We start from the raw sequence: 17,330 nt of genomic DNA on the forward strand, positions 1-17,330 counted from the left end.
ACAAAATTAAGAAAAAAATCAATGCTTGCTAATAAACCAACTCTTTAATATTATAAAACCAATCATCAATTCTTTGATATTTTGATATTTGATATTTATTAATTCTTGTTTTTTTGCATGTGCCGTCAAACTAATTCTTTGGTTACGAAGGATAATTAATTTGATATCATAAACCAACTTCACTTCTAGATTTTCTAGATTTACGCATAACAAAACACAATATATTCGAATTACAGTAAAAAAGAGAGTTAATTCTTTGATGTTTAAATTACAATCAAATACATTAATATAACCGAATCTCATATATATATATATATATATATATATATATATATATATATATATATATATATATATATATATATATATATATATATATGAGATTCGGTTATATTAATGTATTTGATTGTAAATATCCAAACCGAAATCGACCCGTAGGTACTCGGTTTTTTCGGTTTTGGTCTTTTTAGGTTTCGGTTTTCTTGGATTCGGTTTTTTTCGGTTTCGGGTTGGCTGGATCGGCTCGGTTTTTCGGTTTTGCGGTTTTTTTGCACACCCCTCTTCTGCAACAAAGAGTTGCAAAAGTGGTCCGCAAACTTCAAACGTTTTCGCTTCGAAAAAAACAAACAACATCTGGATCTTTATATGTATGTTTACATTTAGCCATGTTTGCATATGTATTTGTATACCCGAGTTTGACTAATTAATCATGTTTGTTGCTTTTGAATTTATAGTTTTATTGAAAATTAGATGTTCTTTATAAATAATACTATTGTTGGGTGTTCACGTATCACAAAATTATAATATTCTTCAAATTCCTTTAACAAACTTAATTTATTAAATATTCTTTTCTTTCACTCATAGTAAAAGTCATACATGAAATTAATTAAACACAAAATTAAATACAAAATAAAACATATAACTTGTTATTAGACCTACATATTTCTTCTTTCTATGTATTTATATGCCGAATGTTTTAAAATATTCTTTCAAAATATCTATTTAACAAAATTAAACCTCTATATTTATTGCAATAGATTAGTATATACTTATAACAAATCAATTAAAAGAATACAATGATTACCTAATGCTACATTTATTGTCGTTCTATTTATAATAATGACATATAAATTAAGTTTGTTTAATAAACCATGACTATATCTTACATACTTATAAAATTTGCATTTTTCCTTGAATCTCATGCATTTGAAACCCCCCACAATAATTTGCTAAAACCTTATGTATTTGAAACCCCCAAACCTTTTCACCTTCTTAATAATTAATCACACATAATCAATGGTAATTTATATGAGATAATAATTTGCTAAAACCTCATGCATTTGTATGGTATTAGAACATGTTTGAGTTTTTGGGTTTTAGACTTTAGTAAATGGGTAATCCGTTTGATACGTTGGATTTGAAGCTATCTTATTCGAATTACCCAAATTCTTATTTTCCTTATTCAAATGTTACATCAATGCCATACAAAATATAAATTAATAATATATGCTCACGCACGTTTTGTACAAGCCCCAATCAAAATACAATATATCATGATCATACAATTAAGTGTGTCCTTTATTCCATTTTTTGGCTTTATAACAAAAGTTTGTTTACGTGGCGAAGAAAGAAAACTTGAAGATGAATATTTAGGTTGGATGTTTATATAAGATTTGTTTTAAATATATAATAAGCAACGATTATAAATAATAAAATCAAATTACATTGATATGTCATATTATCCATGCAAGTCTCTTTTGAAATGCAATTTGTCTATCTTATCACTTTATTATTTAGTGTATGTTTCAAATTTTAATAATAGTATTAAGTGTTTCTTAAAAGTCTTCTTTAACTTATTATTAATAATAAGTGGTTTAAAATTAATGAATAACAAATTTAATTGATAATAACATCAAATTATAAACTACATTTAGCTATAAATAAATTGTATTTTAAATGAACATCATTATTGAAATTAAAAAATGATCGCATAAGTAAAAATATAATTAATCAATAATAATAATTGTTAAAAATAATACTAAATAGATAATCATATTTAATTATATTAATGAGGAATGTGGGTTCATATCAATGAATATTATTGTTCAAAATAATTGAATATATATATATATATATATATATATATATATATATATATATATATATATATATATATATATATATATAATTGGTGTAAAAATATTATCTCAAAGTTAATGTCAATAACATAACTATTTTAAACATATATTTTTTAATATTTTAACAATATATTTTTAATCTTCGCTGCGCAACGCGCGGGAATTCATCTAGTTTAATACATATAAGACTCTCGACGTGTGTTTTACATAAATGTTATTTTTCTACCCATAGATGTAAATATAAACATCTAAATGTTTACACACAATGTCGTATTTAAGCATCCACATGTATATATTCTTAACAAAACATATACTTATAATGTCATTTGCAAAGATATTACACATTATCAATGATGTTAACTTCAAGTTATATTCACCAAGAGATACTGTAAGTTTCGCAGATTATCCAAGAGATACTGCAAGAGACTTCTTTGCCAAGTTTGATGACAACTTTATATTGTCTTTCTTTTTTTTTTTTCTTTTTTTTTTTTTTTTTTTTTTTTTAATTTGAAATATTTTATAACAAAGATGATTTCACTTGTTGATAGGAGAATGATACTTGTTTTTTTGGTTTGTTTTCGTGAATGTTTTTTTTTTGTTTAATATGTTTTTATTAGCATTTAGGTTTTACGTTGTTAAAAAATCCAATTTATTTCCATATATAAAATCTACATATTTATACCAAAAAGAACCAATAAGCAAAATATAGGTTCCTAAAAAACAATTTCGTACCCATATTCATAGATGTCTATATTTAATTTAGTATTTAGTATACGTTTATGAAAATAGTATATGGTTTACAAATGATTATTTTAGGTAATACAGTACTTGTTTATTTAATGGATTTTACGTTAGGAAACAAAAAGTGGTATGTTGAGTGCCACCGAAGTCTATTCTGAGCTTCTAGGAAGCATCCACGACTACGTGTTGACAGATATAAGGAATTAAAGTCGTCATTTTGGACCAACTCAAGCCCGCTTTTACTTTCTCTGGATCAAATGCCTCAAATTGAGAAACCCTAATCAACACAATTCCTCAATTCACCCCACTTTTTTCTCTCTAAATTCTTCTTCAAATCTTATTCGTATATGGCAGTGGTGCTTGATTCGGTAACACCGGCTCCAACAACGGCTTCCTCTCTCGCTCCTGGGTTTAGGTTTCATCCAACGGATGAAGAACTTGTACGGTATTATCTGAGGCGTAAGATTTGCGGCAAACCCTTCCGATTTGACGCTATTTCTGATGTTGATGTCTACAAAGTCGAACCTTGGGATCTTCCAGGTTAATTCACTTCTTTCTATGGTGAAGAATTGTGTTAATTAGGTCTTATTTATTTAAATTAAGTGTATGGTTGTCGTTTTAGTTGTGTGATTTCGTCTGGTTTTAATCAAACCAAGCTTTTAGTTGTCGATTTGATGCGCCCTTGTTTAGTTATTCCGCTCCGGATCAACAAGATATTCTTAGAACCAAACTTTTGATGCATCTGGGAAGTGATCTGGACGATATTGGTTGGATTCGTGTGAATCTAAGTGGCAATACTGTGAAATTCCATCAATTATCTTAACATAGAGCTAATATGTCATCTTATTCGAAAGGTTAACAAATTCAAAAGATTCTTTGAATTGATTCTCTTTGGTCAATTTGGGGGTGCAGGTCTGTCCAGGCTTAAGAGCAGAGATCTGGAATGGTACTTTTTCAGTGTCCTGGATAAGAAGTATGGGAATGGGTCACGTACAAATCGAGCAACTGATAAAGGGTACTGGAAGACAACTGGGAAAGACAGGTCTGTTTACCATAGGTCTCAACTGGTTGGCATGAAAAAAACTCTGGTGTATCATATTGGTCGGGCTCCAAAGGGAGAGAGGACAAACTGGGTTATGCATGAATACAGACTCATTGATCAGGAGTTGGAAAAAGCTGGAATTATCCAGGTGAGATCCATGTACTTTGTATAACATTAACAAACAATAGGTGTATGAGAAAATTATATGGCTTACATTATGCTAGTTTTGATGCATCTTCTTGGCTTTTCTGTATTTTGTGCTGGCAGGACTCATTTGTCCTTTGTAGAATCTTCCGGAAGAGTGGTTCTGGACCTAAAAATGGTGAACAGTATGGGGCACCATTTGTTGAGGAGGAATGGGAGGATGATGAACTGGTAATGGTCCCCAAGCAGGAGTTTGCTGAAGATTTTCCTGTTGATGATGATGATGCCTACTTAGATGCAAATGACCTTGAACAGGTTTGACCTTTATGTAATTCTGATGTGCATCTACTTATATATAATATATATTCATGATTCTGATGAATGCTCTTTCCTTTTATTTTACCTTAGATTCTTGGCTCAGACACACCAGACAAAGTTGCTCCTCTTCCATTGGACTTGCATGATGGTGATAATCTCAGCAGTGCTGACGTGTCGACAGAAATGATCGAAGACCACCCTCAAAAGTTGTTGATGGATGAGGGTGAGGATCAACATCAAGCTGAGAAAGAAGATGGGCCTAAGTTGTTTGATTTGCCTGTGCAGAATGAGATGGATCCAAAATCTGTGAAGCATGAATACATTGGTGAAACAAACAATGCCTCAGATTTTGATGTGGATTACCTGCTTGATGAGCCCTTTTTTGATGCTTCTACTGGTGACTTTCAGTTTGATGCAAGTTCATTCCTTGAAGCAGATGATCTTAAAAACGAAGTCAAAACAGAACCTGGCCTTGAAATGTTTGATGAATATACTTCATTTATTAATCCAAAGAATAACTTGGAATACACTTTTGATTCAATAGACAACGAGGATATTCTCCCTGAATCATCCCTCATTCTTGAGGTAACATCAGCACCACAACATAACTGCAGTTACTTTTTTCTTGTTTTTGATTAGCGTCCCTTATCTAATATATTTGAATAATCAGAATGCAAACGAAGATACCCACGATGCGATTGAAGCTACCCAGCAATTCTTTGAAGGGCAGAACTGTAATATTGCTCCAGCAAAGGTAGAGCAACCAGATTTGGCAACAGGCAACAATGTTGCCTCCTCTTCAGGCCAAGAACATCAAGATTCAGCACCTCACGAGGCAAATGAAGCAAGCCAACAACCGTTTGAAGGTAATCTTGGGAATGGAAATGGATAGAATTCGAATCCGTTCTTTTTTTTTTTTTTTGGTTTATTAAAAGACAAAAATACCCTTGTCATGTATATCTGACTGTGAGGTTTGTGCAGAGTTTGCATACCCGTTTCTCCAGAGGGCGAGTTACATGCTGGGGAACATATCTGCACCACCAGCATTTGCATCAGAGTATCCTTCAAAGTATTTGGCAGCTGCTGCTTCACAAGCTTCAACATCAGTTCGGGTGACCACTGGAATGATCCGTATAAGAGACGTTTCTTTCACAGGGACCAAACTGGACTGGTCATTGGGGAAGAATGGTCATCTGGACATTGTTCTCTCGTTGAGGTTGGATCAAGATCAAAATCAAAATCAAAGTGTTGTTGGAAAGGGGCATTCCGGTGTTTCCAGGAGTTGGTTTTTTTGCCTGTTTCTGTGCATCATGGTTGTTTCGTTGAGCTCCCAGATCAGCAGTCTCATCTGTCCAAGGTCATACATGAGCTGAAAAAAGAAAATGGTCAATGGTCAACAACAGGAGGAGGATATGCATCTGCTTCATGGTTTATTTGCTTAGTTTAGCAGCATCTTTTTAACAAATAATCATTATCAGTCATTTTGCTGACTGATCTCTGATTCTGGAATTGGGAAATGTTTATTTTTGTTAAAGGTTGTTGGTAACAACATTTGGGGAAGTTTAAGTTTGACTGGAAGGAAATAGTACATCGCTATTTCATGTCATTTTTTTTGTTGATCTTTTAGTCCTACTTTTTAACCAACTGTTCCACGCATGTTGTGTTTGTTTACTGTTTTGACTACTAATATTGACTGTTGCTCTGCTTCAATGTTATTCATATATCATTATTTAACAATAGTATGGTTAAAAGATCCGAAGCTATGTGAATGTGATACATTATCTTTAAATGAAAGCTGTTGATGGCATTTATTACGCATGGGTGCTAAACATTTCTGGAAAATTTAACTTTCCTTATTTATATACTTTGTGATTTCAATTAATGGGTTATGCTTTATGGAATTATAGATAATCGGGTACTTGTCAACACAGTTGAATCAAATCAAAGGTGAAATCTTTGTTTCATTGCCATTGTCCAATTTACTGCAATTTTCTTCAAAAAACGTAACATGGTGGAGTTGGTGCCCTTGCCTACTGATCAAAGAAAATTGGATTCCTTTCAATATCTAGGGTTTAGAAAACTCAAGACTCAACCGAAAGGTGAATTAAGCTCGTAGATGTAAAGTTTGATGTTAGAATCTTGGTCTAATTTTGATCAACACTCAAAACCTACTATATTCCATTAATGATTCAAATTCTCGAAATTCATTTTGATAATCAATTCTTGATACCCTTAGTCTATAAGTCTTTTGATGTTACACAAATAATTTAATAAATACCACTAAATGGTAATTAATAGTCTCCCAAAATTTTGAAAAGTTCTCTAGATCAAAATTAAACTCATCGGATCTCGTAGTAGTTAAATAATAGACAAGGATTATAATATGTACGAGATATGTTACATATCTTTTACCAACTTAAAACATAAAAAAAAATGTTCCATTTTAAGCAAAACAAACTTTCGGAAATTGAATTTTTTTTAGCATCTTGTAAATATCAACAAAAATTGTTGGGTGTTACTATCAAGAGCCTACCATTTCATATAAATACATATGAAGTTATTATATAATATTATTAGATAACTAATTGATAATGAAACATATTAGGTTGAAGTTGGTTGTCAAATCAACAGGAAACGACAAGTTATGTTGGTTTTACACTTTAGTAAAATTTTAAAATGACATGATTTCTTTGGGTTTATAAATGGTAATACAAATTGTAAAACAAAACCTTGTGATTTTAACCATCGACCCAGTGGCGGACGCAGACTGTTTTAGTAGGGGTGTCCCTCGTACTTCAAGCGGGTGCACGTAATAGAAAAAACCAAAAAAAAAAAAAAAAAAAATTTACACTGCGTGCCGGAAATTGAGCAGTGACCCGGGACCCAAATGCCCTACATAGGTCCGCCACTGCATCGACCAACCCGAACATGTATTTTTCGAAACTTCAAGCTTTCAGCTTTTTGTTTGATAACTAATTAACTATTTTATGTTTTCATTATCACTTCTAAAACTAACTTTTAAGATTGCGTATACATTTATGGTTTCATATCATAATACTAATATAACACTATGTGACAAGTTTTTTTTTTTTTTTTTTTTTTTTTTTTTTTTTATCATGTTTATATAACAACATTATCAACTGACTCCTGTAATTTCATTGGAATAGGTATGAGAGAGGTAAATGTTGATATTCATGGTGAGCCAGAGTTATTTTATTATTTTTTTAAACTATAAAATATATTAAAAAACTATCAAGAAGCTTACATTACATAATGTTTAAAGCTAATCTAGGGTTGTGAGTTGTGATTTGTGAGTCAACCAACCCAAATAATTTTATTCTTATTCCTATTGCAAATCCAAAAAAACAATTGAGACACATTGCCACAATATGATAGAAATAGTGTGTTTTTTTTGGCTTGCTCACTTCAAAGATAGTGTTGTGAAACTTGTAAATCGCTGAAAAAGAAGTAATAACAATTGCATCAAAGAAGAAGTTATCCTTCCAAGAGATCCAACAGTTAATAGAGTTAGACGTTACCCGATCAAGCTCTCACCAAGCATGTATCAATATCCAAATCGATAACAAAGTCTCACAAGTTGTACAAACATTATTCATGGTACATTTCAATGTGGCTGTGCAAATGGTACACAAACTTAAGTTCCCAACAATTGTTTTATTGACAAGATTCAAACAAGTTAGCACTCGATTTAAGTTCAATCTCCGTGATTAAATGTTCAATATAACAGCTAACCATCCATTAGAACTCTTAATTGTATTGGGAACCAAAATCAAACTATAGAACACTTTTCAACTATGGACTTCATAAAAACACAACATACCATGTATAAAAGCAATCTAGTGTATTTTCGATGATAGAAAATAGTCAAAATTCCCATCCCCAGCCCCCCAAAAATGTATGAAATTTGATTTAATTAGTATTTTTATATGTTTTTTCTCCACCTTAATTTCAGTTAAAAACAAAGAAAAAAAATGAATCTTTAGATCCTAATCAATATAGCAGATAGTATATTTTGTATAACTTTTATTTTAAAGGACTTAACTGTAAAATGATTATTTAAATTTAAAGGTTTATATTAAACTGTTATGTAAGTCTTATAAATGTTTAGGTTAGTTGGCAATTAATACTTTTCTTTTCCTTTTTGTAGGGATGAAGCATGATCTAAAAATAGGACAAGGACAAAGAAGATATAAACAATTATCAAAGTATATACCTTTCATCACTTTAACATTCTATCGAATCTACCCTAGACCTAGTCATCTTTTATCAATATAACCCGGCCGGCAAACATGACAGATATTGATGTACCTAACGTCCGGTGATAACGATGCACATAAAGACACAACTGCATTATCATTCCATACTATAAACCTTTATAGTTTGATTCAACTACATTAAAATTCTCCCATATCGATCAGCCACATGGACACCTTGGAGGAAGTATCACCTGTTAGCCGATTTCGGCCCTCAGGAGAAAAAAACAACAGTGGGTTCGATCCCCAGACAGGGATCTACCACTCGTTGTTGCAACTTGGGACCAACAACAAGATCCCGACCACTCCTTACCTCGATACAGCTACATTTGTGTTGTCACAGTTCCCAAAATCAGACCAAGCCGAATCACGAGTAGCTCTTATCGACTTGGCTACAAACCAGCGAGCCACCTACGGTCAACTTAAACGATCAATCTACTCGTTAGCAACCGGGTTGCACCACGGCCTTGGTATCCGTAAGGGGGATGTCGTCTTTTTGTTATCACCAAACTCAATCCTCTACCCAACCATATGTCTAGCCGTGTTTTTAATCGGCGGGGTCCTCACCACGGCTAATCCGCTTAACACCAAGTCAGAAATAACCAAACAAGTGCTCGACTCGGGTGCGACATTGGCCGTTGTGGCTCCCGGGGAGGAGCATAAGTTGGTGTCAACTAATGTACCTATCCTACTGACCTCTCGTCCCTCTAGCGGGGACGAGTTGTCTGTAGAAGAACTTATCGACGGCTGTGAGCCGATGGAGTTGCCCGAAACCCGATCAACTCAGTCGGATACGGCGGCGATACTGTATTCCTCAGGGACGACCGGAGTGAGTAAAGGAGTTGTTTTAACACATGCAAATTTCATTTCAGTCATGACACTCTTAAAATGGTCGGTCGACAACATGTCGGCTAACAACGATGTTTTCTTATGTTTCATACCAATGTTTCATATCTACGGTCTCGCGTTTTTCGGTTTGGGGTTGTTTTGTTCAGGTACTACAACGGTTTTAATGAAAAAATATGAGTTTCAAGGTATGTTAGAAGCTATACACACTCATAAAGTCAACAACATTCCGGCAGTTCCTCCGGTGATACTAAGTCTGGTCAAACATGATGGAGGTGGGTATGATTTATCATCTTTGAGACGGGTGGGGTCTGGAGCTGCACCGTTGAGTAAGGAGTTGGTGGACCGGTTTAGGGCTAGGTTTCCGTGGGTGGCTCTTAGGCCGGGGTATGGGCTGACCGAGAGCTGTGGGGCAGCGACTTTATTTGTTAGTAATGAAGAGGCGAAGACTCATCTGGCTGGTTCGGGCGGTTTGCTACCGAGTTTTTGTGCTAAGGTGGTTGATTTTGAAACGGGGGTTGCTATGCCGCCTTATAAGGAAGGTGAATTGTGGCTGAAGGGACCCACAGTGATGAAAGGTTATTTGGGAAATGAAGAGGCCACGGCTGCAACTATTAACTCGGATGGGTGGTTGAGGACTGGAGATCTTTGTTATTTTGATGAAGATGGGTGTCTTTATGTTGTTGATAGGATAAAGGAGCTCATTAAACATAATGGGTATCAGGTAAGTAGACAAGTGTGTGGATGTGTTTTGAAATACATATATGATGAATGACATGAAGCACAAATGCAGGTAGCTCCAGCCGAACTTGAAGCCGTGCTATTGAGCCATCCCAAAATACTGGATGCAGCAGTCATACCGTGAGTTTCTGTGAGCTTGTGTATGTGTGTGATTAAGTTTTCGTGTGTTTTTAAAGAATCTGCAATATTTTAGACTTGAAGATGAAGAGGCAGGAGAGATACCCATGGCATATGTGGTGAGAGCAGCTGGATGTCAACTCAGTGAAGACCAAGTTATTAAATTTGTTGCCAGTCAGGTTTGTCTCGATACCTTCATGACATGACAAAACAGACTGTACTATGTTTGACATGTATTGATTGGACTGGGAAAAAATTTGCTATTTATTGTCCTACCGAAAAAGGTGGAAGAGGGACTTTCTCTTGGTCTTTTATTTCTGCAAAAGACTGTGAAAACCCTCTTCATTCTCATCATCGAAAATTGTCCTAGAATGCTTGTCCAGTCCAATCAAGACTCTGTGTAGCAAATGCAACCTAAGAGCTGCAACATCAATCATTTGATTGTATTTATTTGCATCTATCTTGCAGGTGGCTCCATTCAAGAAGGTGAGGAAAGTTTCCTTCATAAACGAAATACCAAAGTCTGCTGCAGGCAAGATATTGCGAAAGGATTTAGTGGCACAAAGCAAACCGAAACTCAAATCCAAGCTTTGACCACCATAACTTTTGCTTCAATATGTATTCAATCTATCATAAAGCCGGAACATGGATACATCCTTCAATGTATTCTATTAGACATCAATAACTTGTTATTAGCAAGTCACTAGTGTAGTGTAGTGTAGTGTTTTTCAATATCTTCTTTCTCTTCACCTTTTTGCATAAAAAAAATAAACCATTTAATATTTTAATTGAATAGCATCAATTCAAATGGATCAAAATTGATCCCAATCAATTACCATCACATGTCACAAAATGTAGAAGCTCATTCCTATAATTTGAAACAATTAAACGAAAAAAAAGTATTTGGACTATTTGACTTATAATGAATGAAATATTCAACCTTTAAGATGCTATAAGATTGCAAGTTTGATCCGTATCATATCACCAATTTATCCAGCTATCCATCTCCAGACTCCACCTCCACCTGAACCTTGCTTTTCATCAGTCACAGAAACTTCCATATCATGCTCTATTGCTGATTTTTCAGAGCGAAGTGTTTGAACCTCTTGCTCAATGGACTCCATTGATGATAACATCTTCTGTAGATCGAAGATCTGTGCCTGAAACCACCATAATAATAAGTACATTGTAATTCCAAATTAAATGTATCTTGAATATTAATCAAATACCTCTAGTTCAGCACATCTTGATCTTTCAGAAGCCAATTGGCCTTTAACAGAATGCAATTCCATGGATAAGTCAACATGAGCACCATTACATTCCTCAAGTTTTTCCATTAGACTGGAATTTACTGCTTTGACCTCGGTAACTGACGATTCCAATGTTTTTTTCTCTCCTTTGATCATATTAACTTCAACTGAAAGATCCACTTTAGGTTTTGAATCCATGGTTGTGAACTCTAAGCTTTCAGATTTGGCTAGGGCATATGCTGCAGTTACCGAAGCTGCTGCTGCTGCAGCTGCTGGCGACTGAAAGATCTTTGGATGTTTAGAATCCTTTGGTTTTGGTCTCATCACAAATACCTCATTGCTATATTTCCCATTATACCCCCCAAAAGCAACCAAATAGTGTTCACCATCTATTAACACTGATGATACAGACAGCCCCTGTTTCATTTAAAAAAAATAAATAAATACGATTGTAAATAACAAAGAAAATTATTTATATACAAAAAATTAAAATGGCGACCTCGCTGGCGAGTGGATCTCTTCCCTTCACATTTGTCAATGTTGAGATAACAAGTTTTGACATATCCATCACCAATGTCTCCAAGGCACCTGCAACACAAGGTTATATTGAGGTTTTATAAATTATAAACAAGTCAAACCTTATTTTATTTATTTATTAATCTTATATTATATTCATACCACTTTTATTATCGCCACCACCAACAATATACCAATTTTCATCAATAGAGACGCCAGCATGGCCTGCCCTAGGAGACACCAAATCACCTTGAATTTCTGGTTGGGACCATTCTAACTGCAATACAATGATTTTTTTTTTATCATAAACTTAAAATTAAGATGATAGCAAAAAATATATACATACATATAAAAAAAATCACTTACTGTTTCCAAATCCAACACGTGTAGATCATTAAAGAAAATTGAATGAGAACAGCCACCAAATATTAGAAGGTAACGGTTTGCATGCACTGCAGCTGTATGATCAAATCTGGGAGCTGGAGGAGTCTGTCTATCAAAGCAGAAAAAATCAATGCATAAACTTTTTAAAAGCATGCAATGAGGCTAGTAGTATATAAATATGAATATAAGTGAAACATACTTACATAGTCTCAACAACATTCCATGTTAATGTCTCAAGATCAAGAACATGAACATCATTCATAAGTCTTCTCTTTTTGTCTTCTCCACCAAACATTATGAGTTTTGAACCAACCAATGAAACAGATTGTCCACCACGAGCTTCCGGAACTTTTCCTGTGGCTTCCAGTGTCCCACATACATGTGATTCAAGATCAATGAAACGCACTACAAGGTAATGAACAACCAGTAAGATCATTTCATTGAGAACTAAGTACTTGTCCAGGTCATCAAATATCAATCAGAACAACTTTATCAATAAAACAAACCTGTCACATTATCAGAGGTATCCTTTGAGTGGCCACCAAGAAGGAGGAGTTTGTTTCCCCACTTAACCATACTATGACCAGATACAGCAGGGAAAATTTCAGATTCTAATGTTGTGCTTACTTTAATTGTGGACCAACTTAAGTTTTTCAGATCAAATGCCTGCTACCATAACCACTTATTAGTAAACCTACAATGGAAAGATGAGCAGACAACAATAGAGATACCTGAACATCAGATAAGTATCTCCCATTACGACTTCCACCAACAATGTATAACTTTTCATCAGCAACAACTGCAGCATGCTACAATGAAAGAAACAAATGGCATTGGAATGACACACAAGTGATTGTATAACAAGGAATATGAAAAAGATAAGAAGAGTGAAATAAGAATAATTGTATAGTAAAGATATGAGTGAACCTTATAGCGGGCTGATGGTCGTTGCCCAGCTACTGGGAGGGCAACCCATTGGTCACAATCTACAACTGAATGCCAATTGACACTTTCTGTTCCCATATTAGCTTTCCTAGAATCAATGAAATTTATCAGATTAAAGAGCAAGATAAGGATTGTAACATACTAACAAGTGCGATAAAATGAAATGTTGCAATTAGAATGAAACATGCTTTGGTTCATCAGTTGATTTAGTTATATTGCTAATTAACTTTTGCATTCTATTAACTAGTCCCTAGATCAGGTCTTCAACTTCAACTGCAGATCCATTACATATAAAAGATTAAGAAACTTCTTGGTGAACATGATCTGCCATAATCTCTTCGATCCCTTCATTTCTGTACAAAGGAATCCAACAATTCTCATATGGCACAGTATTTCATACATTTTGAAACAGTGCCATCAGGTTCCTCTAATTTGATTCAGTCTCTATTAATATTAAACCCTGAAGATATTAATTTTACAACCGCAGTCAACAGTTGTTGAATTTACCGATCTCAAGACATAATCAAGTTCAAATTATGGTTCCCGTCTCAGCCACCACTCTCCCTCGACCAGACACAATTATTTGTAATTAGACCCAAATTAATACCATTCATCACTACACTTGATAACAACAGTTGATCACATAAATTATATACAAATAAGAACCCGAACGTTGGGGTTTAAGCCATATTCGAGATTACCTCTAAATCGATTTGCTTATGAGTAGAGGAGAACGAACAGTAAAGTACCAAATCCTGCGGAGAATTTGCCGACCGTCGGATCACGGTCGCAGTTTCATCTAGATAATCGGAATACTAACGGGGGAGAATGTAGTCGTCGGTTTGTACAATTGTACTTATACTTTGGACATGCCTAGTTTCCAGAGCTGAAATTTACAAATCCAAAGCATGGCCTAACTGTTGATGCACTAGATGCAAACTGACACTGAGTAGCGGTTAGAAGATTGAAAATTCGTTCTGAAAAAGAGATTGGAATTTGGATTAGATTTTTAACTTATTGCTTATAGTTTATTTGTGGTGGGAATAAGCAATAAGCATGAGGAGGAATGCTTATTAAAATTAGTTTATTTAGCCTAATAAGCTGGATTTTATCCAAACACTCAAATTAGCTTATTGTGGGAATAAGCAATAAGCACTATTTTTTTTCCTATCCAAACACCCCCTTACCCGAAATATTAACTTCAGGAACAATCAAATTTGCTTATTAAAAAAAACGATTCTCCCACTTAAGAATTTTAATTCATGTTTTATTCATTTCTATGGTAATTATAAAAGGACTAAACTGTAGTTTCGTCTCTGTGGTTAATAAAAAAAGCTATGGATGAAGTCTAAAATCTTTTGAAATTGCATCATTCATTCAAACTCTGATCTTTTTTGTGGTTATAGTCCATGTCAAACATAAAAATACTATCCTATGCTTTTAATTTTTTTTTTTTTTTTTTTATATTTTCATAAATATTTTAATAATTAAGAAATAAAAAAATAACCCACCCCCACCCACCCTAACACATCCTAACCCCTTGAAGACGTATCTATCATTTTCATTTTCTTAGCTTATCCCGCCGGCATCTCACACCACACGCCTCCATTTCCACTTTCTCCACCTTCATCTTCTCTGATGACCCGCCTATCGTGCCCCGCTGCTTTCTCGGGCGACCGACCATCGTACCCCTCTAGCTTCTCCGACAACCAAACCACTATTCACCATCTCTCTCACTGTTTTCCACCCCTAGGTAAACCCACAGATGATCCAACCCTTGTTCATGATCGCACACCCAATCCATTAAAGCTCCATCAACATCACCACCAAATAGCAAAAATCTGATTTCTCTTTTGCAAAAAATCGATTCCAGCTCATCAGGATTCTGATTTCCTTCTCAAACTTTGGGATTAAATTTGTTTGATCGATTCGTCTGATTGAGGTATCATCTTCTCCCCCCCCCCCCCCCCACACACACACACTTGATGCTTTTATAATCGATGGTGTTGGTCCGTTTAGATGATAAGAAATAAGTGATGCCGGTGTTCTAATGGTTTTAGTATGAGAGGTAATTGTTTGGTGGTGTTTTAGTTATCATTTGAGTGTTGAATGTTACTGGTGGTTAGATGATGTTGGTTAGGTCAAAACAATGATCGAACTAAAAGATTTGACCTTTTTTACATTGTATAATTTCTAGGGTTTCGGATCTCACCTTGCCGGAGGAGATGAAGTGGGGGTGGAGCTATGGCTGGAGGTGTAATGCCCGAGTCACCAGAGAAAAGAAGAAGAGTTGTGAAGAAGCATTAGACCAGGAAAAGCTTGTAGATCCAGAGGTTTCTCATCATTTCTAGCTTGTTGAAGGTAAAAATCTTCTACCTTGATGACTCCATGTGTTAGATGGTAGTTTAGGGCTTATTTTTTCATAAAATGGTCCTTTAAGTGGTTCTTGAGAGTATGAGTTACTCCATAAGGTTATAATGTTAGATCCTATTGTTTCCAACGTCCCTTGTGTAACATCCCAAGTTCGGAAGCAAGAAGTTGAAGGGTGCTAAGTGTAAATTAAGGAAGCTACTCGACGAGTAGGTATGCTACTCGTCGAGTCGAAGCGTGATTTGAACGCGGGTTAAGTGGCCAACTCGCCGAGTCGGAAGATGTACTCAACGAGTTGGTGCTGGAATGAGAAAATCCTAATCCTGAGGGTTGCACCCTATTTAAAGGACTTTATGTCCTTCTCCCAGCCTCCTATTCCCCCAGAGAGTTCTAGAAAACCCTAATTTCATGTGAGACTTCATTGTTGAGGAGATTGGAGCTTGGAAGAGGAATTTGGTGGAAGGAGCTTGAGAAATTAGAGGCTAGCATCAATGGGCTTGTGTAGATCTGGGATCTACATCAGTTTGGGCACATCTCAGAGGTAAGGAGCCATTATCTTAAGCTATTTCCTTTTTGGGTTCATCCTTGGTGGTTGATTTGGAGTTCCTTAGCTTGTTTGAGATCTATTTCGGGTTTGGAGTATAGATCTAGGTTGCTACTCTAGATCTAGGCTTATTATTGTCAAAATTGTCATAAAGCTTCTATTTAAGAGTTGTTGGTGAAGCCCCTTAGTCCTTAACCCTAGCCCTAGTGTGTTTTGGGCCTATATCTCCTTGGTTTCACGTAAAGTTTACAACTTTATGTAAGGGTTAGACTATAGAAGAGTGGATCTATGGATTGGAGCCCCTGCATGGCTCGAAAAGCCACTGTATGGATTGAGAACTATAGAGACTCGGCGAGTCACATGGGTGTACTCGACGAGTTGTATGAACATGTGCATGGACTCAGCGAGTTGGAAGAACAACTCGGCGAGTCTAGTCGCAGAACCCAACCTCTTTTGGTTAAAGCTTTGGATTAGTGAGTCGGTTGGTGACTCAGTGAGTTGGACAGGATGGAATTACAAGATCGTTGAACTCGACGAGTCTTGGGGTGACTTGGCGAGTTAAGTCGTGTTATGGGAGTTTTTTGAGGATAAGAACTCGATGAGTCGACGGGTTGACTCGGCGAGTAGAGTCAACCAGGAAGGTTGACTTTGACTGAGGACTTTGACTTTGACCAAGAGTTGACCAGTTTGACTTCCAAGGGTATTTTGGTAATTTTGGTATTTATGGAATTGGTTCTTTGGTAGTGTTCTGTGGTGAAGTTCGTGTCGGTGGTTGGAGCAGCTTGGTCTTATCTCTTCAGTCGGCAATTGCAGGTGAGTTTTCCTCAATATATCGACAAGGTCTACGACACCAAGGCCGACCCTTTATCGGATGGAAATTCGGGTATTGTTTGTCATGTTATTGCTCTGCTAGATCTGCATCCTGGTATTTAGGATGGTGTTATGTTAGTGACCTGGTTA

General features: G+C 35.3%; 3 protein-coding genes across 4 annotated transcripts; 2 read left to right on the plus strand and 1 right to left on the minus strand.

Annotated features, from left to right (window-relative positions):
- Positions 1-3,095: 3,095 nt before the first annotated feature.
- Positions 3,096-5,989, plus strand: NAC2 (NAC domain containing protein 2). Its single transcript, XM_079026227.1, has 6 exons — positions 3,096-3,419; positions 3,792-4,069; positions 4,189-4,380; positions 4,474-4,968; positions 5,054-5,249; positions 5,365-5,989. The coding sequence occupies exons 1-6, from the start codon at positions 3,227-3,229 to the stop codon at positions 5,754-5,756; spliced, it is 1,746 nt and encodes a 581-aa protein (XP_078882353.1). The 5' UTR covers positions 3,096-3,226; the 3' UTR covers positions 5,757-5,989.
- A 2,616-nt stretch (positions 5,990-8,605) lies between these two features.
- LOC145088038 (putative CoA ligase CCL5) lies at positions 8,606-11,014 on the plus strand. Its single transcript, XM_079026228.1, has 4 exons — positions 8,606-10,227; positions 10,297-10,364; positions 10,438-10,540; positions 10,830-11,014. Exons 1-4 carry the CDS (start codon positions 8,827-8,829, stop codon positions 10,953-10,955), a joined length of 1,698 nt encoding a protein of 565 aa, XP_078882354.1. The 5' UTR covers positions 8,606-8,826; the 3' UTR covers positions 10,956-11,014.
- A 145-nt stretch (positions 11,015-11,159) lies between these two features.
- Positions 11,160-14,352, minus strand: LOC145088039 (Galactose oxidase/kelch repeat superfamily protein). 2 transcript variants are annotated; one of them, XM_079026230.1, is made up of 10 exons: positions 14,206-14,352; positions 13,439-13,544; positions 13,243-13,320; positions 13,018-13,177; positions 12,715-12,916; positions 12,494-12,620; positions 12,290-12,404; positions 12,111-12,199; positions 11,591-12,028; positions 11,160-11,521 (listed from the first exon to the last, which is right to left on the minus strand). In XM_079026230.1, exons 2-10 carry the CDS (start codon positions 13,532-13,534, stop codon positions 11,351-11,353), a joined length of 1,476 nt encoding a protein of 491 aa, XP_078882356.1. In that variant the 5' UTR covers positions 13,535-13,544; positions 14,206-14,352; the 3' UTR covers positions 11,160-11,350. The 2 variants fall into 2 exon arrangements, with proteins under 2 accessions (XP_078882356.1, XP_078882355.1); XM_079026229.1 differs by having other exon boundaries at positions 14,158-14,337.
- Between the last annotated feature and the right edge of the window lie 2,978 nt (positions 14,353-17,330).

Source organism: Lactuca serriola, chromosome 2, assembly GCF_051521515.1.
Source record: "Lactuca serriola cultivar US96UC23 chromosome 2, Lser_US96UC23_V15, whole genome shotgun sequence".
NCBI lineage: Eukaryota > Viridiplantae > Streptophyta > Magnoliopsida > Asterales > Asteraceae > Lactuca > Lactuca serriola.

Excerpts from the sequence above, each read along its gene's own strand:
- NAC2 (XM_079026227.1), top strand. The coding sequence starts at position 3,227 with ATGGCAGTGGTGCTTGATTCGGTAACACCGGCTCCAACAACGGCTTCC. Across the intron at positions 3,420-3,791 it reads CGAACCTTGGGATCTTCCAG|GTCTGTCCAGGCTTAAGAGC; the intron begins GTTAATTCACTT and ends TTGGGGGTGCAG. Across the intron at positions 4,969-5,053 it reads AATCATCCCTCATTCTTGAG|AATGCAAACGAAGATACCCA; the intron begins GTAACATCAGCA and ends TTGAATAATCAG.
- LOC145088038 (XM_079026228.1), top strand. The coding sequence starts at position 8,827 with ATGGACACCTTGGAGGAAGTATCACCTGTTAGCCGATTTCGGCCCTCA. Across the intron at positions 10,228-10,296 it reads TTAAACATAATGGGTATCAG|GTAGCTCCAGCCGAACTTGA; the intron begins GTAAGTAGACAA and ends GCACAAATGCAG. Across the intron at positions 10,365-10,437 it reads CTGGATGCAGCAGTCATACC|ACTTGAAGATGAAGAGGCAG; the intron begins GTGAGTTTCTGT and ends GCAATATTTTAG.
- LOC145088039 (XM_079026230.1), bottom strand. The coding sequence starts at position 13,534 with ATGGGAACAGAAAGTGTCAATTGGCATTCAGTTGTAGATTGTGACCAA. Across the intron at positions 12,405-12,493 it reads ACGTGTTGGATTTGGAAACA|TTAGAATGGTCCCAACCAGA; the intron begins GTAAGTGATTTT and ends ATTGTATTGCAG. Across the intron at positions 11,522-11,590 it reads CAAGATGTGCTGAACTAGAG|GCACAGATCTTCGATCTACA; the intron begins GTATTTGATTAA and ends TGGTGGTTTCAG.